Below are 22,965 nucleotides of genomic sequence, written 5' to 3'. Positions count from 1 at the left end.
TTAGGTCAAATATAGGCTACATGCGCAACTGGTCTACATGGTCTGAATGGTCTGCATCACATCATTGCATTAATTGGTTGTGAAGCCCCAGCTCTAAGTGGTGTGACATGTTAGATTTAGATTCAGGTGCATCCAGGTAACAAGCACATGAAGCAGTCATTCATGAAGCACATGATCCTCATAAAAAAAACAAGAGCGTGATCAAAAAGGTTTTTACGCTACAAGCACAGAGTGGCCAGGCATGTGGATTCAAAGGCTCTTTCAAACCGTAGTGAAGTCCAGATAACGCCAAGGAAACAGAAGTCAACAGGTTGTGTATTCGAATCTACAGACTACGGGTCAGCATCCATGCCGAATGTTGTTTGCAGCACTCACAGCATCTAGACATCTTTGAAAATCATGTAGCAGGGTAGTATCGTGTACGATTACAATACAGACAATAACCGTAACCTTTTCTGACTTGTTCTCACTAGGAAGGTCCCTACAGACTGTCCCATATGCAAGAGTCGCTGCTGACAAATCTTGAACTCTGACCTTTGAGGAAAGGCTTTCGTTGATGAAGGGCCTTCTCACAACTTTTGTTCAAATCTGCATTACTGATCACTCTGAACCCTAAAGGTTTCAACTTCTTAGCAAATCCATCTCAAATCTTCTTGCGCAAACAGAAAAAAAAGTTTCCAAAATGCCTCGTCTCAAGAAGAGGACGCTGTTCATCTGTAGCGTTTGCGAAAGCATCTTCAAAACTCAAGAAGAACTGACGATTCACAAGAACACCCACTGGAAGATCAGAGCACCAAGCCGGCATGAAGAGCCTCACAGTGTCCCGACTAAGAACAAAGCAGAAGCAGCAGTACCGGTAGAAGCAAAGGTCAAACCATTTGAATGTGAAACTTGCAGCAAAGCGTTCTCAAATGCCGGCCACCTGAAGGAGCACCAGCGAGTACATACAAGGGAAAGACCTTTCGTTTGTGAAATCTGCGGCAAGGCGCTGTCCTCAAGTGGTGTTCTGAAAAACCACCGGCGAATCCATACTGGAGAGAAACCTCATGTTTGCGACATCTGCACGAAGCTTTCACCTATAAACAGCAGCTCACCGTTCATCAGATGTCGCACGACAACATCAGACCCTTCGTGTGCGAGGTTTGTAACAAGTCCTTTCTGAGAAAAGGAAATCTTACAGAGCATCAAAGGATCCACACAAGAGAGAAACTATTTGTATGTGACGTTTGCAACAAGGGTTTTTCATGTAGTGGCAGTCTGAGTAATCACAAGAGGATTCATAGTGGTGAGAAGCCTTATACTTGTGAATCTTGTGGTGAATCATTCATGTACAGTTATCAGTTGACTGAGCATGGAAGAATCCATACGGGTGGGAACACCAAACCATTTGAGTGTGAAGTTTGTAACAAAGCCTTTGGAAAGAAGAGTCATCTGAAAGATCACCAGGGCATCCACATTAAAGAGAAAAACTTTATTTGCCAACTCTGTGGCAAAGCCTTCTCGACAGGTGCTCACCTGAAGAGGCATGAGAAATCGCACTCTGTCATCAAGAGCAAATTTGTCTGTGTAATTTGCGACAAGTCTTGCACTTCCGAAGACAAGCTCAAGAAACACCACCTGAAGCTCCACAGTGGCGAAAAACCCTACTCGTGTGATGTTTGCCAGAAGACGTTTTCCCAAAAGAGCCATCTTAAAGAACACCAGAGGGTTCACACGGGAGAGAAACCATTTGTTTGTGATATTTGCAACAAGGCCTTCTCTGCAAAAAACATCTTAAAAACACACCAGAGAGTCCATACAGGGGAGAAACCATACATTTGTAACATTTGTAGTGAAGCATTCTCCTATCCGACACAGCTGAGTGTTCACCGGTTGTTACATGACAACGTCAGACCCTTTGTTTGTGAAGTTTGCAACAAGTCCTTCTTGAGAAGGGGAAATCTCACTGAACACCAAAGAGTCCACACCAGAGAAAAACCGTACGTATGTGACATATGCAACAGGGGTTTCTCTTGTAGTGGCAGCCTGCACAACCATAAGTGGACACACACCAGTGAGAAACCTTTCATTTGTGAAATCTGCGGCAAGGGCTACATATCCGCTGCAGTTCTCAGGAATCATAAGTTGGATCACGAAGATAATCCCGAAACTTTTGAATGCGACGTTTGTCTCAAGACCTTCCGAAGGAAAAACAGGCTGAAGGACCACCACAAGCAGTGCCACAGTGGAGAGAAATCATTTATCTGTGACGTTTGCGGCAAAGCTTTCGCGTTCGGTAGCAGTCTGAAATCCCATCAGAGACTTCACAGTGGGGAGAAGCCTTACGGATGCAAGATTTGTGGCGACCGTTTCACTTACGCGCCTCAGAGAAAAGATCACATGTTGAAACACGACAATAGGAGACCATACAGCTGTGAGGTCTGCGACAAAACCTTCCTGAGGAAAAGCAACCTCGTGGAGCACCAGAGGGTCCATTCTTCCGAGAAGCCTTGCATCTGCAATCTCTGTGGTAAGGCCTTCTCCCACAGCATCCTTCTGAAGAAACATCAGAAGGTCCACACCAATGACCGTGTATTCATCTGTGAGACCTGTGGAGGATCTTTTTCTTCAAAGCTGACCCTGAAATCTCACAAAGCAGTTCATTCTGACGTAAAGTCGTTTCTCTGTGATACCTGTGGCGATGCCTTCCGAAGGAACAGCCAGCTTAAGCGACACCAGAGGGTGCACTCCAAAGAGAGACCCTTCGTTTGCAACATATGTGGCAAGAGATTTCCCCAAATCCATACCCTTAAACTTCATCATATTGGGATCCACACGAACGATAGACCCTTCAAATGTGGCACTTGTGGTAAAGGCTTCATCGCAAAATATAAACTAAAATGCCATCGACGAGTGCATACGGGAGAAAAACCATATGCCTGTAATGTTTGCGACAGAGCTTTCTCGCACAATATCACACTGAGGAGGCACAAATGTGACTGTGTTCAAGAAAGTTAACAAACATTTGAAGTTTAAGATGGCATTAAGCCTTCTAAAATGTCACCTGACTGCTACAACTTTTATCTCTATTAACATGTCCATCGAATGTATAATTTTAGCAAATAGTATTTCATTCTAGCGAATGTTGTTGATTTCCTAGAAAACGTTCTAAACTTAGTGAAAATAATGTTCTTAAAATTCCAAGTACCAAGCTATTTTTGAAGCTGTATAATTGGAAGCACATACATAAGTTAACATTTATTGAAAGGAAGCATGTAAAAAGTTGTTTTAGCTAGTGTAGTACATGTAATAATTATAGCAACTAAGACAGATGTGCATACAAAGAAGTGCTATAATAAAGGCCATGCAATGTAATTTGTTGAATGCTATCCTTTAAAAGAACCAACGGTGGCCCAATGAACCGCATTTTCAGATTTTATTTTGCCATTTTGAAGGGTATTTTGATACCTTTTTGGTTTTTATGATGTGCAAAGTTCCATATATATTCAAGAGCAAAACGGTGCTTTCATTCCGGGCAGAAACCTCAGTGTTACACTCAGCACAAACTATTTGGATACTAAATTTGCTGTCGTAAATGCCGCTTGCTTTGGTGAAACGTTGTTGTGCAAGTACTTGGCAGTGAACCAGTGAGCAATTTCTTGCAATTGTTTTCATTGGGCAAAATTAGGCTTTACAATTTGAACAAGAAAAACTCTAAACTCTAAACTGAACAGTGTCTTCCTGAAATGACATCACAGCAACAGCACCCTCAGTTGTCACAAAAAGCATGGGAGTTTTTAAATGTTTAAAAAATTTCACTTTTTATTGAAATTAACCAAAAAGGGATGACAACTAGATTTCAAACATAGGAGTAGAGCGTTGCACAGTTTGTGTTCCCAAGAAAAATTCAGTGCATGGGCCCTTTAAAAAGAGGATACTGTTTAAAAATGAAGTTGTGACAATGTTCTTTCTAGAAAATGTGCAGAACTGTATGTATTTATGTTTGAACCAGCTGACCCTGGCAGGTTTTGGTGGTCAAGTGGTAAGACATTGCACTAGCAAGCAGGAGGTCGAGGGTAGGAGTCCCACCCTCAGAGATTTCTTTCTCACAATCACTCGGTAAAACACTGAGAATACAGTATTAACAAACAAAAAATAATATGTCAGTGAAGGGCAAAACCCAATTTTGAAATATGTTGCATTGTCAGGCACCTTTTAAATTGCTTACAATTATGATTTGTTGAAGTATGTCGGTGAGGGATAAAAACCAAATCATTCATTATGATCTCCCTGATGCAAAAAAAACCATGATAAATATCCCAAATTATGTCGATGTGATTGATGATTCTTATCATGTGTATGTTCATGCGTTATTCCTCCATGGTTCGTGCAAATAATCGTTAAGAGCTATGTAACTACGCACAATATTTCTACAACTATACATGTATAGTGTATACAACTCCTCTAAACGGAGCAACCATGAGTACAGGTTGCCAGTCTACTTCGGTGCAGCGCCCGCGCCGATAATGACCTCAATCTGACCTCCATATTTAATGCGGTATTAAAATGCACCAGATGTGTGACAACACGCCAGTGCACAAGGCCGTCGGACGTTACCGGTACATGTGTATGTATGTATTGATAGGTCTTTAAATATTACGTGCACTTGTCTTCTACTTGTAGCAATTAGCATGCAGCAAGCTTTGTAGATCATGCTTTTGAAGAGAACTGTGCCATGGACTGTACCTAACATGGAGAAATAAAACACAGAACAATTTACTACTGACGTAGCGTAGTGATGGTTCCTTCCTCCATCATGTCCATGGTAAGAATCCTTAAGATACACGTGAGGATGTTGCCAGAATATGCACGACAAGTTCGTCATCTAATAATATGGTTGATTTGATTTATGCAAGTTATTTGTTCGCATTTCTTGTATCCATGTATTGTGAGTGTAGTTTGATTTGCAGTCGCTTTGTATTCATGTTACTTGATGTAGGATTGAGTGTCAAACAAATACTCGACTTGTATTGATCCTTTTCATGGCTGCCATATTGGAGGTACAGTGCCTTTATCTACCTAGCCCCATAAATGTGGCCTATTTACTGGACTGCCTCCGTAAACATAGGCCACACATCCACATGTACAAAAATCGTGTCGACTTTGCCAAATTTAGATTTTCACATTTAGGCTTAGTTTGTAGGTTTTTTTGCTTTAGAAGCATACTCACCCTCTTTATAGGCTAATCAGAAGGTGCTGCCTTTTTCAGATGTATATTTTTCGTGAAATTTCCAGATTCATTTTTATACGTTTGCGTATCAAAATTTCAACATGAAATTTCACAAAAATTAGACATCTGAAAAAGGCAGCACTTTCTGACTAGCCTATAAAGAGGGTGAGTATGCTTCTAAAGCAAAAAAAATCCTACAAACTGAGCCTAAATGTGAAAATCAAAATTTGGCAAAGTCGATGTGGATGAAAGTACATGTGGATGTGTGGCCTATGTTTACGGAGGCAGTCCAGTAAATAGGCCACATTTATGGGGCTATTATCTACCATGTCTACAGAGATACCCAGCTCTTTTGTGCATTCTCGGTACTGAATTAAAATACCAAATGTATACTGCCATGATGATGACTGCACATATACAAGATCATTTGTGTACCTACAAGATTGCTTTTGATATCTGAGAGATAATTGAACATTAGGCCTTCACAATCGTGGTGGTTTACATGTACATGTACTTGTAGATTTTTGCCGATTCAAGTAATTATGCGAAACTGAAGAGATTTACAAGAAACAAACACTGCGTTGCATTATAATACTTTTTGACCAAAAAATCTGCGTCCCCCGCGTTTTTAGCAGTAGCACACATGTACATGTACAAAATGTACATGTTCGTCCGACCATACATGTACTCGGGCGTGAAGCATGCACGGAATGTCCTCGGGTCGTGTGCCGACATTCCAAATACTGGTTTAGATTTATCTTGTCGATAGGGGCTTGGCTGTGCTGTCAAGGACCGGCTTAAAATTTTGGATACATAATCAAAATCAGTCTGGGGTCGAGCATGAAGGAAATTTGGTTCTGTTACTCGCGGGCACACAGCGTATTGAATTTTTAGTGAGTAACCGAATGAGTCTTTGAAAATAACAAAAAAACTATGATGATATAAAACTGTAGCTGACGTTTCGCGTTTTTGTTGAGCATTTTCTGGTCATGAACATAACTCTCCCAGCATTAGTGTTAACTATCTTTTTATCTAGCTAAGATGCTTGGCAGAAAAAGCAGCCGTTATTTCGTTATTTAAAGGGTCCATAGGAATGAATTTGTAGGAACCTATTCTGTGCAACTTTCTTGACTATTTGACATCGCTTTTTGGTTATGCACTATAGTCTTAAGGAAATCTTATACGTTTAATCTTGATCTTCTGCTTTTGGTGTAGTATAGAAAAAATTGCATTTCCTTTTTGCACAAATCACACTCAAATTAATTTCAACGAAACTGAAAAGGGCGCATGCCATTAATTTAATGCAGTCCTTTAAATCCCATTTAACCCCATTTGAGTGTGACTGGCGGAAAAAAAAATGCAATTCACTAGTTCAAAGGTTATTTTCTGTACTACCAAAAAGCGGAAGATAAAACTCCCCGACTTTCCCTAATCTCTAAGCGTGAATTGTCCATTTTTTTCTAGATATGACTGCATTTTGTTGCACCGGATTTACCCGTGACTTGTTTTTCCTCTGTGAACTTTGTTGTCGATACAAGTCACATAATGGAGAATGAATCGGAGCAATGCCAGCAGTATTGTCAAAATGCTGGTCAGTTTACTTGCGACATTTGCGGCGAGTCTTTTCCAAGTGACAACGATCTCACCGAACACCGGCGGAACCACGGCAACGACAAACGACTCGTCTGTAAAATCTGCAACAAAACCTACTCGAGCAAGGACACTCTCAGGCATCACATGAGGATCCACACCGATGAGAAGAAATTCATCTGTGGCATCTGCGACAGAGCTTTCCTGCGCAGAAGCGCGTTCAGAGAACATCAAAGATGCCACGACAAGATGCGACCGTTTGTCTGCGACATCTGTGACAAGACCTTCCCCCGCAAGGACACGCTAAGAAAACACCTGATCAGCCACACCGGCGACCGACCGTTCTCTTGTGACATCTGTGGCAAAACCTATCCATGTCGCCGCAACCTGCGACGACACGAGATCGTCCACACCAACGACAAGCGCTTCTTGTGCGACATCTGTGGCAAAGCCTTCGCGGACGCAGCCCAGTTGAAAACCCACAGTGTCACCCACACCGACGACAAACCCTTCCACTGTGACATTTGTGGCAAGGACTTCAATAACAGGGGCAACCTCCGCGCCCACGGGAAGGTCCACGATAACCTCCGGCTGTTTGCCTGTGGCTTGTGTGGCAAATCGTTTGCTCGGAGATCACACCTACAGGTACACCAAATAATCCACGATTCTGCTCGGCCGTTTGCTTGCCCAGTCTGTGGCAAGACTTACTTGCGTCCAGACACATTCGAGAAACATCAACAGACTCACATGACTGAAAGTCCAGACCACTCTGACGTTTCTTCGGACTCGAGTTCCTTAAATATGAAAACCGAGGCCAGCAGTGACGTTCAAAAACAGGTAAACTTTTTTTCCAACGGCGCCCTCTTGTGTACGAATTATGCACCCGTCAGTCATCAGGTTTGTGCTCAGTGAATCAGAAGTCTAGTCTGTGAAAGTGTGACGTCATGGAAACGTTCTGGGTTTGAATGGAACTATAAACTCATTTCGGATTTTTTTCATCGTGGATAACGTGAAAGCCAACTCGCCACTTTCATCGGGGATGAGGGTGGAGGGGGCGTGGCATAATTGTATGACGGCATGGGGTTAGGGTCACTTTTCAAATGACAGTAACAGACCATTCTTGTTTAGACAACAGAGGGCGCTGCGACAACAGAATCAAGCGACAATGCTATTATTTTGCAAAAATGTATTAATAATCCAGAATATTAACAAGTTACATTAATATGATTAAGATTACATGCACAAAAGCCTCTGAGAAACTCGACGTCGAAGATAACGCATTAAATAAATTATCCGTTGGATTGCGGCCAGTTACAAAATGTAAACATGTTACTTTCGTTGTGCCCATCCTTTTCTCAAATGTCTTTACTTTTTAGTTGTGTTTAATAGGTAAAAGACTTTCCAATATGTTGGCCTTTTGTTCACATAACCCAGAATATCTTAATTGCCTTAAATTATGAGTGCATAGCCAATCACATCGTGATCTTAACCAATGAGTCCCATTTTAACCAATCAGAAATGCATAGTTGGTCAAGGTTCCCTCAGCGCCTGCCTATTGGCTACATTATAATATTCACGGAGGCGAGAGCCAATCAGATTTGCCGTTTTGTTTTAGCTCGATGTGACCTGTTTGTCCATTGGCTACATTTTAAAACTCTTCCAGCCACAGCCAATCAGATTTCATCTTTCAAAAGCCCCTCGTTCCTCAGCTTATCCAGAAGCTTCTTCATTGCTGCATCGATGGCGTCCTGCGCCTCATCGAAGTGGTGCACCTTCACGCTGGTATCGCTAGCAACGTCCCAGGCCGTACCGTCATACACCCACAGCTCATCGAAGCTGTGTACTCGACCCTTGGCACTGTACTTGACGGTGCGACCTCCTATTGTCACCTGCAGGTGAAAAAGGGCATTTATTGTAGGTGCAGGTGCCGTTTGTTGTACATTTTGTACATTGTGTTTCTGTACCATGTGGAGGGCGTCCCAAACGGCTGCATGTGATAGTACATTAAATGTGGAGGACGCCTCCTACGGCTCAGAAAATTGTTTGTAAACATTGGCGCTATTTTGTATGGGGCTGCCGTAAGCGCGTCAATATTGAAGTCGTGGTTGGCAACATATTTTTACAAAAGAGTCCTCATAACGCCATCAACACACAGTAAAAAGGCATATGTAGGAGTTATTTTGTAGCTTTGTTGAAAATGTTGTATTTTCAAGTATCAAATAATATTTTGGTGATCTGTAATAACTCTTCTTCATTTTTGCAGTGTTGGACCTTCCATAGTTTTACAGTTTGCCAACCAAGCGCAGAAAGGTCTATAGTGCACATGCAAAGGTTAACGTCTCTTCGCCTATATAATCTTCAGGCACCTATTAGACGTTTGTTTCTTTACAATGGAGAACGATTGATTGCTTTTCTTCCTTGACAATTTATCATACTTTAGAACAATAATGAAGTATCATTCTCTCTGTTAACAGTTTGATTGTGATGTGTTATGGGCTGCCGGCCGTTATTACTGCGTCTTTCTTCTATGCGGATCCTAGCGAATGATCTTGAATGGGCTTTGCCAGTTTGAAAGTCGGTCTTTGTTTGGTCGATGAGAAATATCGCAAAGTTTGTTACCTGTCCTTCCTCGTTGAGGGCGTTGTTCAAGAGATCCATGGCTGCTTTGATGGTAGCTGGGTTGATATCAACCTCGTCCCCAGGGTGTCGAGCAGTACGCGCCCACCACTACCTGCTCTCTCACCCTGGTATTGGATCATTTGCATGTGCAAGATTTTTGCACACGTATGCAAATGAGGAACAGTCTGGTGCCTGGATATGCGTTACACATTAGCGTTTGTTTTTGTATGCGGTGTCTGGGGTAAAAACAGAGTCAATTCGTAGCAGCGCGAGCATGGCGTGAGTTACGAAAACAAGATTTTTGAAATCAAACTGTTACGATCTTATCGAGACAACACGCAGTATAATATTTCACATTAATATGAGCAAATTGGAAAGGAAATTAGTATTTTCGAGAAGGCGTGGACGAATGATCGCGAAAACACGTACTGCACGTTGTGAATATATAGCACCAAGTACACGATAAAAATCCATTACTAGCTAATTGCGGTATCCAATCAGGATACAGGAAGAAAGTTTCCTATCCAGGGTTTACTATTGGAAACGCGGTTGGAAATAAAGTAAGCACTGGGGACGAGGTTGGGTTGATATTGAAAGCACTTACCATACTCACTGCAATAAGAAAAAAAGGGCAACATCACGATGAATTCATTACAAAGAATCAAAGAGACAATTCAAGAAAATTCGTTTTCTGATTTTTAGTAATTTTGGGAGGCCACTTGACCAAAATTACTCGATCGTTTTAGATCCTTGTCGTTTTTTTCAATGTCCTCCAACTCAGCACTGCGACCCAAACCAAACTCGTTCAATCCACGAGAAAATAATTTGTCCTAATTCTTCTGAAGTCCAAGAAATTATTATTATCCATGCTTTGAAATATTTGTATCGTTAAAATTGAAAATTAGGGTGAGTACAAAGACGAGGATTTTGTATATTTTCAACAGAATGGAAAACAAACCTGTGCAAAGTGTTAGAACCACCGCTAATGGAAGATACATTGTTGTTTCTATCTACTTGGGTATAATAATGGTGACGAGAATCTTGGGCTTTGCGAAGGTGGTGTTCTTGTGGCCCAACTGTTTCACTAGAGCTGTGAACTTCATGGGAAACTGCAGTGACTGATCAACATTCTTCCTGAACAGCACGGATAAAGTGGTTTCTGAGGAGCGTTTTGGGTTTTCCCATTCTATGGTTTCTGTGGAGCGTTTAGGGTTTTCCCATTCTGGCTAGTTATTACCCAATGCGGTTTGTCTTTGATTGTGACTCAGAAGTGGACATTTTCAAGATTAAATGCCTACCCTCAACAATAGCAGGAAACCACTTCAGTTATTTTGAGATTCGTTATCTCGTAATTTGTGCTGACGTGGACAACATTTCTGACAATTAATAACGTTGCTCTCATACAGTCTTTTTGTCAAAATGTGTTTTTCTCTGATTTGTCGGCTTTCTGTCTGCCCAGTTGTGTCTAGGTATGTTTGCGCATGCGTTATTCGGCAAGTGGTTGGAAAATCCAAGTTGCGATAAGCGTTCTTTGAAAAACAATATCTTTAGTTAGTTTGGCTTTTTATGGAAACTTCAGTCCATTGAACTTCAGTTTGGAAAATCCAAGTTGCGATAAGCATTCTTTGAAAAACAATATCTTTAGTTAATGTGGCTTTTTATGGAAACTTCAGTCCATTGAACTTCAGTTTGGAAAATCCAAGTTGCGATAAGCATTCTTTGAAAAATAATATCTATAGTTAAGGCCAAAAAAAAATCGGTCTCTGGTTAGACCGAAGTTCCGGAATTGATGCGGCGACGCGGTTTTTTTTTTTGGTGGCTTTTTTTTTCAAGCTTGAATTGTACAGACAAGGAGGGTACAATTTTGCTTTTTTGTGTCCTCATTATACATTGGTGATGGCCTCCATAATTTGCCTTAGTGCCCTTTATCATTTGCCTTGGTGCAATTTCCCCATTCCTTGGTGCTCTTTGGTACAAACATTTGAGGAGGTGCGGCAATAGAGGGCGCTGTTGTAGCTTACGTGTTAATTTGAAGGGAAAAAAAGTTGACGCACATGATTAAAATCGATGCGCGCGCTGACCTTATACCGAGTATTTTTTTTTTTGGCCTAATGTGGCTTTTTTATGTGAACTTCAGTCCATTGAACTTCAGTGTTTTTTTTCTGCTGGCAGCTACTGGAGTTAAGTCTCATCAGGATAAAAATGAAGTTGTAGAGACCCTCACATCCAGCCCCGATTGTGACTCGAAGTGGAATTCCCCACGCACAATGAGAAAACAGTCATCAATATATTTTCCTTTTTTGTTTTTGTAAAATTGTAAAAATGACAACGTACTCTTTCTAAGCTTTTAAAGTCGTAATAAGTGGTATCGAGAAGAGATCAGCAGATTGGGTAATTATTTACATTTCTTTATTATTTTTTTTATTTCAAATCTTTAGAAATTCAAAAAGTTCAAAAATACAATCTAAAATGTAAGCAGGGGCTGTCACGGAATGAAAAAAAGTATCAAAACTGTCATCAAATAAATTTTTTAAAATGAAACATTTCATAATCTTTTCTCCCTCTGTTACATGGAGAAAGAAAACACTGAAAATTTAAACCAGATTTGCCGTCCAGTAAACTTGCGCATTCCCTTATCAACTTTATCAAACAAAACTTTATCAGACAAAATCCAAACTCCACAATTTTAACATATTACAAAAGACAGGATGTAAAAAAGTCTAGACAAATTTCACACAAAATTTACATGCAAACCTTCTTCCTTGATAATAATCTCATTAACACCCAAATTGCACCCAAATTACAATAACGGACTCTTTCATTGGTTAATGATCAATAACCGATTCCCAATCGACCAATCAGAGTTCGTCTTTCATGATCCCCTCCCTCTTCAGTCTCTCGAGTAGTTTCAACATGGCGTGTTCGATGGCTCCCTGCTTGCTCTTGTAATGATTAGCCTTTTCGCTGATCCCACTCGTTATGTCCCACGCTGTACCGTCATACACCCATGGTTCCTTGAAGCTGTGGACTCGCCCCTTTGCCTTGTATTTGATGACACGACCAGCAACGGTTACCTGAAGGTTTAAAAAGTTGGTTGAAGTCTTCAAATTATTTATAACAGTTCATCTCTGGGGCCGTATCTTTAATAGCGAGCCAAGTTGGCGCATTGGTGAGATCTTCAGGCCTCGCCTCCCAGCATATCCCAGCAAGATTTCTGCCCTGCTCCATAATTGGGGATTTTTGCAGGACCAACCGAATCAGTGATTGGTCGTTTTTCCCCCTCCAAATTTTACCTTCATTTTCTTCGTCAAAACAGTTTACAATAGTCACGTGAATGCCAAATTAATTTGGACGGCAAGCACAAGCATTGCGCATGCGCTATTCCTTCTGTTCCAATTACGTCATCTGCACGCCCTCTAAAGCTCACTATACTAACTGTACCGCTCAGTGATTGTTTGGTTTGAAAAAATCTGTTCATTTTATAGTCGAACGTTCAAAATTGAAAGTGGAAGAAAGTCAGAACTAACTTACCTGTCCTTCCTCATTGGCGAGGGTGTTGACGATTCTCGTCACTGTCGCGATCATGCTGGGGTTGAGGTCAATGGCGGTTGTCATGGTGACTGAAAATTGCATAAACGAGAACAAAAAGTTTTATCAAAATTTAAAGATCGGGCAAAATGAACGAAAACCACTACCCGTAAATAACAAGTAAAACAATAAAATCACACTCAAATTATATGGTTTTTTTTATTTACATACAAAACATAGAGCTGTGTGGTTTGAACCATTACGTGGTAAAATATTTCCTTCTTTGGGAAAAAACATTCTTTGGAAATACTGATTAACTAGAATAAAAAGCCATCTATTTTTGACTTAGTAAAACGTACCTGTAAATGTCACCACCATCAGTAGGAAGAGACCAGTCCTCATACTGTGAATGCACAACAGCGTTCTCTGTCCTGTCTATACTGAAAAAAAAAGAACTTATACAAATTGAGTTGTTGGCGCTCTGAAGTCAGAAATTCAACTGAAGATACGATCAGCCCTGTTGTCAGAGTTCACAACAAACTACATGTACTAATGCTTATCATTGACCTCGAAAGCCACGTGTGTATTTACACACTTAACAATCATGACTCAAATGTGGGAAAACCCACTATCATTCCTCGTATCACGGACATACATTGCAGGGACTTTCCGCTTTGGCATGTTTGGCAACTGTCTAGTCAGTATACCGAGTTCAGTTCAGGGACGTTGAGTGTTTTGCACGAGTGATTGCTATTTTGTCGCCTGGGATGAAGCCATTGTAAGTATTACTTCTAGGTTCACATTAAATTTAGTCGTTAAAGTATTTAGGACATACTTATATTTTTTGTAAGATTGTGGTTAAAATGTGTATACTGGGAATTAAGAGTTCCTTGTAAAATTGTAATATTCAAGATGCACAGAAATTAGAGCACATAAAATATATGCGGCTGCTTCAATCGATGGAACTTACACAGTTTTTTACATTTACCCTATAGCTGCATGGCCAAAATGTTAACAATCAATGGAAAAATTAAATGTCATATCTTTTTATAATTTAATTTAAAAAAATAAAAATTAATCACTTGGGAGGCATTCCCGTTGACTTGTGCACAAACTCCCCCCCCCCCCAAAAAGTTTGACTCTAACCCCAATTTTACTCCCACGAATGTTGGTATTTTCAGTTGGACCATGAGCAGTCGATCTAGCCTATTTGCGATGGTAACATTTATCCTCTAAATAGGAGCTGTGTTATTAGGGAGACATTGAAATGTCTCCCTAAATTATCAATTATCATTACTTATTTATTTTAAAAACCTTTAAAGGAATAACATTTATGTATTTAGTGGCAGGAAGAGGTCCGTCAGGATAAAACCCCGCAGTCACGGTTTAGTTTCCTGACCTGCATCATGTTTTGTTATTGAGCCTGTATGATCCGCGGCGATTGACCTTTAAACGTGCACTGGGAAAACCCACATCCATTGCAGTTGCGCAATTCCGACAACAACAGTTTTTGCAACCGCGGCCCGCAATACTTATCAGTGACACACGAAGCAAACCAGGAAATGCAAATGGTGGTTCAATACCCAGGCCAAAATGATCACAATACGAATTCTCCAAAGATCTGCACATACAGATAATTTGATGGCTTTGCATTGCAAGTCATAGGCCTATAGTGTATCGGAAGGTATTGGTTCCAGTTGGGCTTGGTAGAAGCCACAGACCTCAATGTTAAGTTCCTGTTGTTTTTCAAGATGATAAAGATAGGTGAGTCAGGTTTATTTGTATTGTTTCATGGATTTAGACAAACAAAGTGCTGTACGTCCTAGCTTACCTTGCCAATTAATGGCCTGAAAACCTCGCCCCCACTAGTCACAATGGGAAAGATCATGTTGGGCCTCAGTGCTTTTAAGTTTGATTGGTATAATATGCACATGGAGAAATAAAACACATTTTTCTCCATGATATGCATAATGCCAAATAGTTGTGGAGGGATCAACTTGACAATTATTGCCTACCCCCCCCCGAAAAAACAACAACTAACTGATATATTTAGGGCCTACAGTTTACCCTTTAGGCCTACCATAGCGTTATACATAATCTTTTCAACATCGGTAATACATTCTGTTCTTTCTTACCCATGTAGATCAACATCACACTGAGCTAATGTGTTCAATGTCACCGACACGCTGTTTATATATCCTCGTTATGTCAGGTATGGAGGGCAAATCATACAATGATCCAAGTCTTTTTTTTCAAATTCAGAACAGACTCTAAACTCGTTATAAATTTGGGAGAGATTGAGTGAATTGATTCATATATAAAAATCAGTGTTGTTTCTCAATCGTAATTATTTTAAGGTGTGCGTTTTAGACAAGCAAGAGTTGAATTATTGTCCAAATTGTTGAATTACTGATTAATGTAATTTCCTTTAATCCTTTGATTTGTGTCCATTTAACCAACAGCCTCGCTACTTGGATCAATGTTGGGCGCTAGCGGGAAATCCAATAACGTTATTGAGGGCTTGGTGTCGGATTATCTCAAAGAGGAAGGACGGGTAAACAATACAAAATCTTCTCTTTAAGTTCATGAACTTTTGTTCACATTTTTGAAATGCTAACAATGACGGATTCAACAGGGATTGTTGGGAAGGCTCACCTTCTTTATTCCGACAAACTGATATTAATTATTCACAGAATGGAACTTATCCAACATTAAGTTTCCTAAAAAATTTAAAATTAATTTTTTTGAATCAACATTTTAGAGAACAATTGTTTTTGTCGCCCTCAAAAGTTTTGTTCTGGATCCGCCCTTGTCACTGACAAATTTAGTATCTTCACTTTGGCATGCGCAATGGACCGATCCAGTAAGCCCCGCCCACTACGCACGTGGGCAAATTAACACATGTTCCTCTCCAATGCCACACTGCATTTTCCTACCACGCGTATCATACGCGCGTGCACGCATGTCGGACGTTTGTGCACGCACGTCGGACGTTTGTACACGCACGTCGGACATAAATCATGTCTGTGATTGGTCAGAATACCATGGGGCGGTGTTTACTGGATCGGTCCATACCACCAAGAAGTCCGTATTTCACACTAACTGCACCGGCCCGCTGAGTTCACAACTAATTTGCATTCTTTTCTCATTTTGCCGGATTTACAGCTCGAAATTGAAGGTCGTACCATCGTGTACAAGGCCTATCTCAGGGAATTCACATTCCCTACCGTCTTTGACGCCATAGCAACAGACTCTGCCTCCGGCATCACTGCATCCACATCGAAGGAGGAGAAATTCGACGACCCTCAAGATGCATATCACAAAGCAGTGAGCAAATTAAAGCCCCACCCCCGCGAGTTTAAACCCCGCCCCTTAATCCTCCCCCAATTCCTCCCCTAACTCCTCCCCTTGAACCCCCCCCCCCTGACTCCTCTACTAACTCCCCCCCTTGAACTCCTCCCCCTAACTCGTCCCCCTAACTCCTCCCCAATTCCTCCCCTAACTTCTCCCCTAACTCCTCCCCTAATTTGGACTCCTCCCCAACTCCTCCCCTAACTCCTCTTATGCAAATTGAATTACCTTCAATGAACAGAAAGGCTGCACTCTGCTTTACTTACTGGATTGTAGAGCTGTTAGTCCAGTCCAGCACAAGTCCCTGCAAGTCCATCACAAGTCCTCCAGTCCCAATTCAACTCACAAGCTATTCAAATGAGCTTTGACAAAGGCATTCCTTTGTTATTGTTCGTCCACTGTTACTTGTGACTGGACTTGTGACTGGACTTGTGATGGACTTGACCACGGCCCTGCTGGATTGGCATGAAATAAACCAATGAAAAATGGCAGATGGGCATATTTAATTTCGATTCTGTACCAACAAGGGAAGCATTAGGTTCCTATGCGTTGCAATCTGTGCCATTCTTATTTATTTATTTATTCTATTTTAAATCTTTCGACATAAACATATAAAAACAATAATGGTTGTACAGGGGCTGTCTAGGAAATATAAAAGTTAAAAACTGTCATCCAAAGATGTGTATAACCAGACCCCCGCCAACAACAAAGATTATAAAGTAAAATCACCAACATAAAAACAAAAAAGAAATCAAATGCTAAACCAAATAAAAGAAAAAACAAGAATACATGTACATGTACATCAAATTACATGATATAAAAAATCAGGTATCAAATCAAATCAGGTTCTTGGATTTTTTTCGGTATTTCTTTAAGGTTTTCTTTTTTTTTGTCTTCAAGGTGGCAAACCTGCTAGCTGTTCTTCGGGAGAAAGGTCTGATGAAGAACCCGAATCCAAAACCAACACCAACCCCAGAACCGGAACAAAAGTCAGAACAGTCGCAGAACCAAGAACCGGAAAAGGACCCGACACCAGGGGGAGACAGCGTCAGTGAGCCAGAGAAACCGAGTCCGGCGGGGCCAGACCCCGCGATCGACGAAAGCCAGAGTAAAAATTCTGGCGATGATTTGGAGGGGAAAATGGAAGAACGCGATGGCCATCAAGTTGGACAAGAGAATGTAAAGAGTACGTAAAAGTAAAAACAACAAAATTAAACAAACAGGCAAATTGTAAGAGGTCGCTGTCGTTCCAGTGTCGTTGTCGCATGTTCATATCCTTGTCGCATGTCCTTTATAATGAGGGCGCTTTGTGCAAGGGCTACATGGATGTGAACTCTGAATTTTAAAATGAAAAAAAAATGGGAAAAAAACAAGCTCGTGGAAGCATGGAATAAACGTGGTGACAAAGTTACATGACAGCGAAATCGACAAAACGATCTCGCAGCGGTGATAAAAAATCATACAATGTAACCTGAAATTTGTTTATTATTTGCATGTCTGTTTTTTTCTGTCTAGTTTGGGCAGTTGTTCTGCAAGCATTATGCACCATATCGATCACTGCTATACTGGAGCTGATTCCGGTAAGTACGTACATTACCAATCCATGATGTGACTAGTTAAGGAGGCGAGAGGAGTTCGGTTGAAATGATGAAGCCACTCAAGACTTTACTATAGATCGATTCATTTGGCCCCGCCTACAGCTCGCGTGTTCCAGACGCGCGCGTCATGATTTGTTTATTGATAGATCAATTCATTTGGCCCCGCTTACAGCTCGCGTGTTCCAGACGCGCGCGTCATAATTATGCGAGTACATGCATATATGTATATATTAGTGCACGGCTGTTATTTGTTAAAACATCACGGGCGGAGCTAATGGATCGGTATTAAAACCACCCTGATTTGTGACTTTGTGACTTGTGCTTGCACCGAAACGTTTGACTCAGATGAATTGTTTGATGACTATAACGGATAACAAAGATTGACTTAAAGACGATGAGACCCTAAGAAAATCTGGACCCATACCCCTTGTATAGCCTTGTGCAACAAAATCACACTTACACTTGAACCAGAGATGAACATTAACTGTTTGATTGTGGTATCTTGTCGTTTCTTTTTCTTAGTGTTCTCCACTGAAGACGGTGACTGTTGGTTCTCTAGGAATTCTGCTGGCTGGAATCGTCTTTTATTGCATCTTAGGTATCTTTTTTTTATTTCAAAAAATGTAATATTTTAAAATTGGACTAAAACTAAACATCTGCAATCAGCAGTTTGATAGGCGAACCATAGCTGGTTAATTTTTCATTTTTTTTTGGCTCACTTCATGGAAATGGTAGACCTTTGATACGCTAAGCCTCAGCGTACGCTGTTGTAGCTGATGTTCAATAAAAGACAGAACAATTAAAAAGGACCGGTGTGTTGGCTGCCACCAAGCGTTTCAAAATTGACCTATCGCCGTTTGTGAGTTAGCCACGCCCCTTAGACAACCCTATGGAATTTTGGAATCTTAATCTAGAATCTCAAACGGATGCTGAGTTTCTTTGTTTTTTTCCCAGGTTGGAATATTTTCATGAGTGGCGCAATAGCAATCGCTGCTTTTGTGTTCGTTGAAATATTGCAAGCGAGTTACAAGGTAAAGACATTGGTTTGATTAAAAAGAGACATTTTTTCAATTTCTTAAAAATTTGCACTTTTTATATGTATATAAATTTCACAATTTCAAGGAAGTTCAATCCGAATGATGTCATTCTGAATTTATCCAAGTGTTTTTGGTCATTTATGGGAAGGTTTTCAATTTTAGGAAACGATATTCACGTTTTTCATGTATCTGCCTTTTTATTTGTTTATTTACAATGGCCCTCCTCCATCGTCTGTCCTATATCCAACACTTTCCTATACCACACTTGCCTGCTCCACACCGTACATTTTTTGGCAAATTTGTAACAAAAAGTCTCCCACACTTTTATTTTATTAGAAACTAGGCCTACCCAACGAAGAGGTTATGAAGCAGATCCAGGCAATCGTAAAGCCCACAGGTAAGCAGTCTGCTTACAAAATCTGTTATAAATTATACGGACCAGAATCAAGTTCTTTTACACTCTCGTTTCACGGCGTTGGGCATCGACAGGCTGCAGTGGCGTAACCATAGGATTGCTACTATTGCTAGACTGCAAAGAATCAGTGAGGTCTTTCCCTATGCTTATTTTTTGTGTGACATTGAATAATTCTTTCGATTTTTACCCACAATGCAGCTGTCTTCCTTCTAGAAGTGGTCCCCGATTGTCAAGGATCCTACGCAGCCCAAAAGATGAAGCCAGCTCGCCCCACAAAGGAAATGCTGAAGCAAACAACTGTAAAGAAAAACATAGGCTATGATTCCTTCGAAATTATACAACTGTTTGCAAACCTTATGAAAATGTTATTATTTGCTTTTGACCCTACTTGACTTCATTGTATGGAGTGCCTTTTCCATCTTTTTTTTTTTGTTGCACCATTTGTAGAATTATGTGCTTGGGTCGAAGTGCAAAGGACTGGCCTTCATTCTAAACAACAGCGATTTCGACCAATGCGAGCGGGAGGGCTCACAAATCGACATGGACAACATGAAACATCTTTTTCAAGAACTCGGATATGAAATAGTCTGCCATGAAGATTTGACAGGACAGGTAAAAACAGAAGGGCCAAACAAATTATATACATATCAAATGGTACGACGCCGCGTGCGCGCACGCACTGTATCGCGCGTGCCTCTAATTTCCAGTTGAATGCGCACCATAGACACACACGAGAATATAGTTTCTTTTGAATGGCAGTTTATCAACCTCGTTCCCATCGATACGAGATCTTGCTGCGCCTTGTTGTTTCCCATCAGGCCTTGTGCGAAGAGAAGGAACGCGCACGCGCCCATGGAGTCGAGTCTGGCTTATGAACGCGAATCGGGTTTGTTAGCACATGTACGACGTCACTTTAAACCACGCCCACTGGCCATTAATTACCATTGGAAGCATTGGAACCGGAAGCTATAACACAACTTGAGTGTTTATCCAGTGGGCGCTAGTTATTGGTGCGGACGCGAGCATGACTTTTTAACAACGAATTGGATAATCTCTTTGCATTTTTCCCAATTTTTCCTTTCCAGATATATATAAAGCCAATGATTTCAGTTTTGCCAAGAGATATTAATTTCTGGGTCATTTCAATGCTTTCATTGATTTACTCTACAGGAAATCACCGAGAATTTTAAGGAGTTCGCCTCCAAGTTTAATCAGGAGGGCGCCCGCTACGACTCGGCCGTGATAGTCTTGATGAGCCACGGCGACAAGGGAGTCATTCTCGGCACTGATCGCGCTCACGTGAAACTGCGAGATTTGCAGCGAGAGCTGGAAGCCGATCAATGTCCGGGGCTGAAAGGGAAACCCAAAATGTACTTCGTGCAGGCTTGCAGGGGAAGTGAGTTCATCTGATGTGTAATTGATTCAAAATCAAGCACGCAATTAAGTGAATTCAAAAACATACCCTCTTTTCTCCTAATTCAATACCGGTATTAAATCCTGTTAATTGTTTTAGTCATGTATTTGTGTCCTCCACAAAATTAGGATTGTCTGCTATTCTACCTGTTGCTCACGACGGGCCCAATCCATCGTCTGATGCCCCAGGATCCATCCGGCCATGTCAGGAATTGGTCCCTGTGCAACCTGACAACTTCGCTGAAAACATTAGGGACATGGCGGATGTACACTTCGCGTACTCCACAACAGATGGTGTGTACTTACTGATCACTAAATCACATCTTATTGTGCAGTTCATGAGATATTCCCATGTTACATTGAAAAGATAATTCCTACCATGACTGTCACGTCACTGCAAAGAAAAATGGAAAACCAAATTCCTTTGATATTTCTTTAACTTTTTTGGGGTCTATAAATCCTTCACGTTTCATCCCTTGACATAAAACTGCCTAAAACAAGTGTTCGATCTACTGTAACATCGTTTGTTCTAAACTCGTATTTATTTGTTTCATGAAGTTGTCATTTGTTCTCATTATAAGAATTTGTCTTGTCTTATACTCGCTACAGAAAAGAAAAAGAACACCAAGAATTAGTGATGTATCTTGTTCTTTTGCTACAGGTCATCTTTCTCTGCGGAGTGAGGTCATCGGTTCCTTCTTCGTCCAAGCCCTGTGTGAGGTCTTCTTCGCTCGCGCCCATGAGGACAATCTGGATACACTGATGAATAAGGTGAAAGAGTTTGATCTAGAATGGATGCAGGATAAGGACTAGGGGTGTGGCTTGGGTAATTCGGGGCGGGATGAGACAACAAAATTGTCATTGTCTAACAGTTTTGAGGAAGGGTCATCAAAACATAATTTGGTTTTCTTTAAGTGCACTCAACAACAATTATTATACTTGATACTTGTATTTATTATGATTTTCCTATTTTGGTGTTTCCTAGGTAACCGATCGAGTGAACCGCATGAAAGGCAAGCTGTACGACCACGAATCCAAAGAATGGATTGTCGTCAACCAAACGCCGGAATGCGTCAAGCGCATGCGCAAGGCTGTCTACTTCCTCCCTAAGTATTCCACTCATGATTAAATTATTGATTGTAATGTGAAGTTTGAACCGTGCCATCTATAAGCATACTTAACTTAGCCTCTTTCTACGTGACTGACTGACAAGAGCGGATCGAGGGGGGGGGGGGGGGGGGGACGGGGGCCGTGCCCCCCCAAAAAAACAAAAACGAACCCATTTTTGTGTTTGTTTAAGTGACGTCGCAATAAAGTCAGGCACTGCATACACCACCATCTTTTCCTCAAAAAGATTTGGTTAAAGTGCTCAGAAATTGCCTCAGATCAGCCTCCAAAGAGCATCTAGAATTCCCCCAAAATTCGGGGCCCTTAAGAGGCCCAGAAGCCCACGCTGTAATTTTTTTTAGGGACCGGAACATTTTCTTGGCCCCCCAAACATTGTGTTCTGGATCCGCTCTTGCTGACTGACTGTCGTCTGAGAGTTAGACTTGTTTAAGTCTTATCTTCGCCTAAAAAGATGCATATCATATCCCAACACAACGCCAATGAATGTGCTCAATCAGGCCACAGATGTCGAATACGTGCATGACTGATTTTCAGTGAACCATTCTGAACTGACTGAATAGAATTATGTGCACTGTAGGACAAACTTTAAGAGCTAAGCTTGCTTGTACATTTCCTGTAAAGAAAATATTTTGATCTTGGGGTGATGTATGCTTTATGCCATATCGCATATCAGAAATTAAATTAATTTCATTAGCTACACGATATGCCGGAAATTAATCAACTTGAAATTGAAAATTCGGAAATACCACCACACTTAATTGCGCTGGTATCCGCCCCTGCAGAGTACGGCGCTCCAGTGTGGAGTAGAAGCGAAAGATGAAGAAATACGTGAAAATGAAGAACAATGTGTTGCAAATTACCGTCCATACAAGCAGCTATCTTTTGTTTTGTACCTCATTTTTTTTGCGCGAGGCTTGTAAGTGAATACATGCAGTTATCTTATTGGGGAAAGTAATTAATCGCACTAGTCAAAGAGCAGATTCCTAGAAAACATTAGCGGAAAGAGCTTTCAGCAATTATGGTCATCAATCAGACACAGCTGAACATTTGTACGAAATTGGACATTAATTGTCATTG

The 22,965-nt window shown here is 41.0% G+C and overlaps 4 protein-coding genes across 6 annotated transcripts; 2 read left to right on the top strand and 2 right to left on the bottom strand.

The window, feature by feature from the left end:
* The first annotated feature begins 970 nt into the window (after positions 1–970).
* Positions 971–7,711, top strand: LOC119725166 (zinc finger protein 729-like). Its single transcript, XM_038196526.1, has 2 exons — positions 971–2,994; positions 6,680–7,711. The coding sequence occupies exons 1-2, from the start codon at positions 1,105–1,107 to the stop codon at positions 7,709–7,711; spliced, it is 2,922 nt and encodes a 973-aa protein (XP_038052454.1). The 5' UTR covers positions 971–1,104.
* LOC119724780 lies at positions 7,651–9,517 on the bottom strand (the record flags this gene model as incomplete). The annotated part of the gene is made up of 2 exons (XM_038195993.1): positions 7,651–8,688; positions 9,419–9,517. Coding segments are annotated over 2 exons (315 nt in total), but the record flags the coding sequence as incomplete, so codon positions are not given.
* Positions 9,518–11,805: 2,288 nt separating this feature from the next.
* LOC119724779 lies at positions 11,806–15,149 on the bottom strand. 3 transcript variants are annotated; one of them, XM_038195991.1, is made up of 4 exons: positions 15,082–15,149; positions 13,306–13,386; positions 12,950–13,038; positions 11,806–12,492 (listed from the first exon to the last, which is right to left on the bottom strand). In XM_038195991.1, exons 2-4 carry the CDS (start codon positions 13,346–13,348, stop codon positions 12,277–12,279), a joined length of 348 nt encoding a protein of 115 aa, XP_038051919.1. In that variant the 5' UTR covers positions 13,349–13,386; positions 15,082–15,149; the 3' UTR covers positions 11,806–12,276. The 3 variants fall into 3 exon arrangements, with proteins under 3 accessions (XP_038051919.1, XP_038051920.1, XP_038051918.1); XM_038195992.1 differs by having other exon boundaries at positions 13,306–13,381; XM_038195990.1 differs by lacking the exon at positions 15,082–15,149 and having other exon boundaries at positions 13,306–13,480.
* Positions 14,308–22,012, top strand: LOC119724777. Its single transcript, XM_038195988.1, has 15 exons — positions 14,308–14,710; positions 15,090–15,158; positions 15,409–15,500; positions 16,112–16,273; positions 17,198–17,483; positions 17,813–17,877; positions 18,418–18,493; positions 18,850–18,926; positions 19,269–19,329; positions 19,546–19,646; positions 19,795–19,959; positions 20,518–20,743; positions 20,890–21,054; positions 21,422–21,531; positions 21,746–22,012. Exons 1-15 carry the CDS (start codon positions 14,698–14,700, stop codon positions 21,887–21,889), a joined length of 1,812 nt encoding a protein of 603 aa, XP_038051916.1. The 5' UTR covers positions 14,308–14,697; the 3' UTR covers positions 21,890–22,012.
* Positions 22,013–22,965: the final 953 nt, after the last annotated feature.

The sequence above is a fragment of the Patiria miniata genome, unplaced genomic scaffold, assembly GCF_015706575.1.
Source record: "Patiria miniata isolate m_02_andy unplaced genomic scaffold, ASM1570657v1 HiC_scaffold_18, whole genome shotgun sequence".
Classification (NCBI taxonomy): domain Eukaryota; kingdom Metazoa; phylum Echinodermata; class Asteroidea; order Valvatida; family Asterinidae; genus Patiria; species Patiria miniata.
Note: the sequence above shows the minus strand (reverse complement) of the source record. Positions and strands in the feature narration are given on the sequence as shown.

What these genes read in the sequence shown, in the direction of transcription:
- LOC119725166 (XM_038196526.1), top strand. Translation starts at nt 1,105, where the DNA reads ATGTCGCACGACAACATCAGACCCTTCGTGTGCGAGGTTTGTAACAAG. An exon ending in GTGACTGTGTTCAAGAAAGT is followed by an intron (nt 2,995 to 6,679) that starts TAACAAACATTT and finishes TTCTAGATATGA; the next exon opens with CTGCATTTTGTTGCACCGGA.
- LOC119724779 (XM_038195991.1), bottom strand. Translation starts at nt 13,348, where the DNA reads ATGAGGACTGGTCTCTTCCTACTGATGGTGGTGACATTTACAG. An exon ending in GATGGTGGTGACATTTACAG is followed by an intron (nt 13,039 to 13,305) that starts GTACGTTTTACT and finishes TGCAATTTTCAG; the next exon opens with TCACCATGACAACCGCCATT. An exon ending in TCGCCAATGAGGAAGGACAG is followed by an intron (nt 12,493 to 12,949) that starts GTAAGTTAGTTC and finishes TTAAACCTTCAG; the next exon opens with GTAACCGTTGCTGGTCGTGT.
- LOC119724777 (XM_038195988.1), top strand. An exon ending in ATATATCCTCGTTATGTCAG is followed by an intron (nt 15,159 to 15,408) that starts GTATGGAGGGCA and finishes TTTAACCAACAG; the next exon opens with CCTCGCTACTTGGATCAATG. An exon ending in CTATACTGGAGCTGATTCCG is followed by an intron (nt 17,878 to 18,417) that starts GTAAGTACGTAC and finishes TCTTTTTCTTAG; the next exon opens with TGTTCTCCACTGAAGACGGT.